At 36.7% G+C, this 6,077-nt stretch overlaps 1 protein-coding gene across 1 annotated transcript in view; it reads right to left on the bottom strand.

Moving 5' to 3' along the window:
* SCLT1 (sodium channel and clathrin linker 1) overlaps positions 1-5,788 on the bottom strand; it is a gene marked incomplete at both ends in the record, with an annotated part of 29,576 nt that extends 23,788 nt beyond the window's left edge. The window contains 8 exons of the mRNA XM_010016658.1: positions 815-880; positions 1,576-1,698; positions 2,139-2,271; positions 2,633-2,688; positions 3,743-3,812; positions 4,722-4,774; positions 5,497-5,555; positions 5,729-5,788. Coding sequence (XP_010014960.1) covers positions 815-880; positions 1,576-1,698; positions 2,139-2,271; positions 2,633-2,688; positions 3,743-3,812; positions 4,722-4,774; positions 5,497-5,555; positions 5,729-5,788 — 620 coding nt within the window. The remainder of the gene's footprint in view (positions 1-814; positions 881-1,575; positions 1,699-2,138; positions 2,272-2,632; positions 2,689-3,742; positions 3,813-4,721; positions 4,775-5,496; positions 5,556-5,728) is intronic.
* Between the last annotated feature and the right edge of the window lie 289 nt (positions 5,789-6,077).

Below are 6,077 nucleotides of genomic sequence, written 5' to 3'. Positions count from 1 at the left end.
TTAACAGAAAAGAAAAAATAGGGAAAGGGAAAAGATGGTAATAGAGAAGTTTCAATAACAGAGGCACCATGACAAAGAATGTAATAATTTTTCCTTCATACCTACACTATTTCACACCAAAGAAATCTGGCTTATATTTTAACAAGAATATTTTAACAAGAGGTCACATCTGAGGAGAAAGGGTTCCAGTGATAAAGACAGAAGACAGTAGACTACCTAGAGCAGGTCAGGATTTCACCTTGATTTTTTTTACAGTATTAAAAGTTTTTGTTAATCCTGGGAAGTCCTGGGCTAAAGCTTAGAGACTAAGTTGTCTCACAATCTAAGTATATGGATGAAGCCCTGGTAGATTATTGCTCAGAAAAATCCTTGAAAAGGTTGACAACAAAGACACTGAAGCCAGCAGTGCCAAACTAAGAATCAGTAAACATGTTGCAGAACTAGCCTGTATAAAAGATGATAATTAAAATAAATTTTCCCTTTGTGCAGATGGTCTTGAATATGTGACTGAAGTGTACTCACCACATACTCAAATTATAAGTGTAAGCTGACTTCTTGAAGAAAGAGCTCACATTATATTAAGAACTAACCTCTCAACCAGGCTGACCTGGTGTTTGGAGTTCAGAAAAAAAGAAGAGCTGTTACTACTTGATTTTTGACCCGTCCCCGGAAAGGTCTGCAACTCTGAGTGGCACAATTTCTTTTTCAACAAGGTATATATGAAGGACTTTTTGCTTTTCTTTTATACTTTGAGGCTCTAGTAGGAACACCCACCCCCCAATTTACTAGATCATTTTTCAGAAGGTTTACTTACCAACTCTTTTTTCTCATTGGCTATGCGCAGTTGCTGAGTCAAACGCTGAAAGCCAGTCAGTTGATCCTAAAAAGAAAATTCAGAGCTTGTTACAATCATTATCATCATAAAGAGCATATAATTATAGAGTTTCATAGTCAACTGAAAACATTTCCCAAAAAATGTATACACATTGCAGGAAATTCAATATGCCTTTGTAGATTTTAATTAGATTGCTTTTAGCTGTTGACCTACTAATCTGGATAATTAGATTTGCTACTGAAAGATGTATCTGAGTTTCACTCAGTTATAAATTGTCTCCTTCAAAAACTCATGTTTTCATATTTTGATAATAATTACGTATACGAGTAGTGCCTTTAAAGTGCCACACAGACTATGATGTTATTATAAGTATTTTTGCTAAGCACAGTAGCAGACATACCCCTTAATTAAAAAAGACAAAGAAATATCATATTTCCAACCTTGCAATTCCAACACATTTATATGCACAGGAATATCTTGTGCACGTATACATATGTACTAAGACTCAATGCCCTCTGCAAGTTCCTGCCCATCTATTTGAAATAAAGAATTTTCCAATCATAACAGTGCATTTAGTTAATGAATCAGTGACCACATCTAATCATTCACCTTTAGATAGCTATTATAGAAAATAACTAACAAATACTGGTAGGCACCCCCCTCCTTCAGTTTGATTACACACACCCCCATCATCTCTACAGAAAGATTCCAAAATTAACAAAAATATAAGCTAAAATTACTTTATGCTTTTGACTTTCAATTATGTGAACCCCTGTTTCAGTCAGGTATTCCTGGTACTGCTGCTGGAGTTGATCGTGCTCCTGTAATACAGTCTGCCAAAGCTCTACTGCTTGCTCCTTCGCCTGTTACAGAACAACAGTTTGCATGAAATATTTCATTATAGCACATTTACCTTCATCTATCATTCTCTAAAGAGAGGTCTAACTTCCATTTCTATTCTACTACAAAAATTTGAATTGAACAAAATATTTCATTAATTTCCTGGTCAGAAATTCTATATAAAGATGAAGTCAACTATGTAATACTACAGGCATAAGTTAATTTTAAAAAACCTTGTATTAATCTAGGAAAGAAGTTCCTTCAGGTCTTTAAGTTGAAAGTACAAATACTTGTTTATTTAGCTACAGAATGTTAGAGTGCCTCAAAATAGTCTCAAGGAACTCTGAACAAACGAATTCTGAACCAAGAATTCTGAACCATGAAACCAAGAGATTAGGCTTCCCCTAATCTGCCAAGGCACAACAAGAGAAATAAAACATTTGTACTGTTTTCTCTCACACACTTGAATTGCCAGTTTTAGTTGTTCTTGAAGGTTTTTCACTATATATTCATCTCCAAGAATATCAGCTCCTAGAGACACGAAAGGAAGAGCATCCAGTTGCTTCTCAAAAGCCTCTTTCAACTCTGCATGCAGCCTGAAATTCAAATAACTAAGTTCAGCAAAGTATTTCTTTAACAAGGATTTTTTTAACAACTGAAGTACACCATACCTTCAATGCATACATACTGTTTACTTCTAAGTCATATTTAAATCTATTGTTCTGTTCTATAAACACAATAGACAACTTGACATAGTTTACCATCTAGTTCTTTCAGAGATATAAACCTCCTAAACCTGGTGCTGTAATCTGTACTAAGCACTTAAAGACACTAACATTGAGCAACTGAGCTCGTATGAAATCTTCAGCTGTTAAGTAGTTCAAAAGATTTCAAGGTCCTAGCGAAAAAGCTTTACAAGGTTTAGAAATCAAGAAAAGCAGCAGTGCAGTTATTTACCTTTCATTTTCCCGAGTGACTCGTTCAAGTTTTTGTCTCATCTCTCTCATTTGTACCTAACATAAAAACGTGCAAGAGTAAGCACTCATTCAGGTGACACAAACTTTGTTAATTCTTTAAGGAAAGTCACAGGATGCTACTTAGATTTAAGAGCTGCTAAGTCCTGCATATACCATGTCCTGTTATACCTAAAGCATTCAGAAGTTATTACGAGCATTAAACTTACCTTTTGGAGTTCTTATGGCTCTTACAGATTAACTCTTTATTAACTCAAGCTCTTTTAGAGATACAGTGGATAACTCTCATCTTTCATGCAGTAAGTATTTGAGAAAACAATTTAGAAATTAACTGAGGAGAAACTTCAGTTACATGAGTCAAATGGACTGTTTTGTTAACTAGTGCAACAAAACCACAGTGCTTCTACTGCCTTATGAAATCGGCCAAGCTTCAAGACTGTGTTTGCAGAATCTTACGATAGACAGATCTAACAAATTAAGTGTATTAAATCAAAACCAGAGGATCCCTTCTGCATGTAGATCACAAGTAAAAATTGCTTTCTGTTGCCACAGGTTTTAATTATTAAACATATCATTACTTTGCTTTTTGGTGATCACATGAAGCATTAAAAATTTTGTTTTTTCTGTGGCTGAAAGGAGGACAGTCCCACTCCACCACAGTCTCCATGATAATAAACATTTAAATAATTATTGGAATCTAAATTAAGAACGAAGAAGGCTGGGTGTATCTACATTTGCAGGACTGAGCTGGATTGCATGGCCAAAATCAGACCTGTAAGGAAAGAGGGAAACAGCTGCCTCATCTGAATGTCAACTGGGAAAATACCTGCAACCACATCAGAACATCTAGAGATATAAACCATGTATGTTTCATTTCACAACACTTCTCCCAGTAGTAATCTGTGCAATTTGGACAATCTCCCAACCTTTGAATCGAAAGCTCTCCATTCATCCATTTTAAGCAGACTGCAGTCCAGCAAGTTTGTGAAGTGTGGTGCAGGCAGACTTTCCTTTATTAACAAAATCTAATGGCCTAGACACCAATACTATAACAATAAGAATTTACAGTCTGAAATGTTAGGAACATCCATACCCAATAAAGCTGCTGCTGCTTTTGCATTTCTTCCAAATGTTCATAATACTCCTTCACTAGAGCAGACAAGCTAAAAAGTTGAAAAACATGCTCAGAATAAGTTTTGTAAAAGCTGAAACATCGTTCTGATAATTAACTAGTTTTAAAGAATTCTTAATTTAAAGAACAGTCACTTTCTTTATATCCAAGCTTGACATTCACCAGAATCAAATGAGCAAATTTAACTACTACTTTTAAAGTATGATCATGAACAGTGTATTTCCTCTGTAACAGAACTTAGAACATACGACATTATAAATGAGCATTAAGAGAGCATTAATATTTCATACATAGAATCCCAAACGATGGAAGAGTAGACTACTAGTGCTTTCACATACAACAGTAAAGTGGCCTACAAGACAATGTAAAATAACATAGTTCTACTAATATCTTTTTTCCTTCCTAATATTTTTTATAATTGAGAGTAATTATCTGAAAATTCTGTATTAGTCTAGACAGATAATACCTTAAAAGCTAACAAGAGAGGATAGGTTATTTTTATAACAGGAATAACAATAATTATTAAACAATTTACTAATAGGCAACTCTTAATTGAAGACTGTCAAATAAGCACTTTTAAAAACAGCCACCTGACCTCAACAGACAGCAGTTTTACCTAGACAGTGTTACCTAGAACAGTACAATCCTAGATGCGCTTCTGTTTATCATCTTAAAATTTAGACTAGAGAATTCCTTCATTCATATCTCATCCTTTATTTTACAGATTGCAGAAGAAAAGTCATATATTTAGTTCACTGGATGTACAGAACAGTAAAAACAACTATGACAGGACACTTTTACAGACTCTACAGATAAGTTCAGAGCTGTGAACATATTCACATAAGAGCAGGTTCACCTGGTTATTTAAACTTTTAAAAGCACATGATGATTTCTTTCAAGTACTTCATATTATTCCCACTTATCACTTGGAGTCAGTTACCTTTGGTCCATCATCCTGGATCCTGACATGACACCACCACCAGGGGCATTTTTCTGTAACGGTATACTTTACACATCAGAACGTGCACATAACTGCATGTAGTTTTAAATTTTTTTATGTAACCCAAGGCTGTTGTTTTGTCTGTACTGTAATCATACACAATATCCCGTATGATCACTTTCAGGTTTATGCCCAAAAATACTTGAGTGGTGGCCCGATTTGAAAAAAAATCAACTTTTTTTTTTCCCTGGAAATGAAAAAGCGTAATTGGTATAAAGCATAATTGGATCCGAGGGGAAATTATCTCACTCTGCAAAGAGCAATCAGAGGTTTGTGTAAGTGCTAAGTTCATTTCCATGCCCCCAGCATCATGAAAAGCCTGATACCCTAGCTTCTGCTCAGACCTTCAGACAGGTTTATTGTACCCAACACAAAAAGTTCTCTCAATAAGAGACCAATCTCTTAGGAAAAAAGGTAAGTCTATAATAGTGAGTGTCTACTAAAGGGGAAATCAAGTATTGTCTCAGGGATATGTTCTCCTGCATATGACAAACTTTTGAAAGTGTACTAAATACACAGAATTTCACTGTTATGATAGTTTTATTCTGTTGTTTATACTTGGAAAAACAACAGGCAACTCTAGAGTGGTGAGACAGACCCAATGCAAGGCCAGGCCACTTTGAAGGAGGCTGTGGTCTATGTATAGAAAGATGTCTGTTCCAAAACTTCATTAAAAAAAAAAAATCTTAGTACTTCCTTCCCCAAGTTCACGTACCTGATCAGGAGTAGGTCTCAAAGTCTTATCTATTTCATGAGGCTTACTTAGCCCCTGATCTGAAAGATACCAAGTTTGAGAATCATAGCTATAACACAGGCCATTATCTACATAAACCCAACCAAAAATGCTTAACAGTGTAGTGCTTTGACAGCGCACAATGTGCCCTGACAGGCCGTGTGTCAGGAGAAGGTGGGCAACCTGAGAAGCTGACCGCTGGCAGAGACCTCACCTGGCTCTCCCCCGCTGCCGAGCTCAGTAGCCACGTTTCCCGTGGGAAACTTCACCACCGCTCAGTTAACTCAAAGAAAGCCTGCAAAAAACCCGGGAAAAAAGCAGTTATTTCGCCCATTCAGCTCACCGGCGTATAGAGAAGGCGAGAGCCATTCAAAGACAATCGGTAACTTCCAGACGGCAAAACCACACCTCTCTCACTCACCAGTTCACGCTTCTCTCACTAAGTAAAGCCGTAGCTGCTGCCGGGACAGTGATCAGGGTCTCCGCAGTTGCACCTTCCCCTCAGCCCGGCGCAGGAACTGCACGATCACCACCTCCTGACAGGAGAAGGGCTCTGGGCACCT

The sequence above is a fragment of the Nestor notabilis genome, unplaced genomic scaffold (assembly GCF_000696875.1).
Source record: "Nestor notabilis isolate BGI_N333 unplaced genomic scaffold, ASM69687v1 scaffold35396, whole genome shotgun sequence".
Classification (NCBI taxonomy): Eukaryota; Metazoa; Chordata; class Aves; order Psittaciformes; family Psittacidae; genus Nestor; species Nestor notabilis.
The sequence above is the reverse complement of the archived record's forward strand: the minus strand, read 5'-3'. Positions and strand labels throughout refer to the sequence as shown.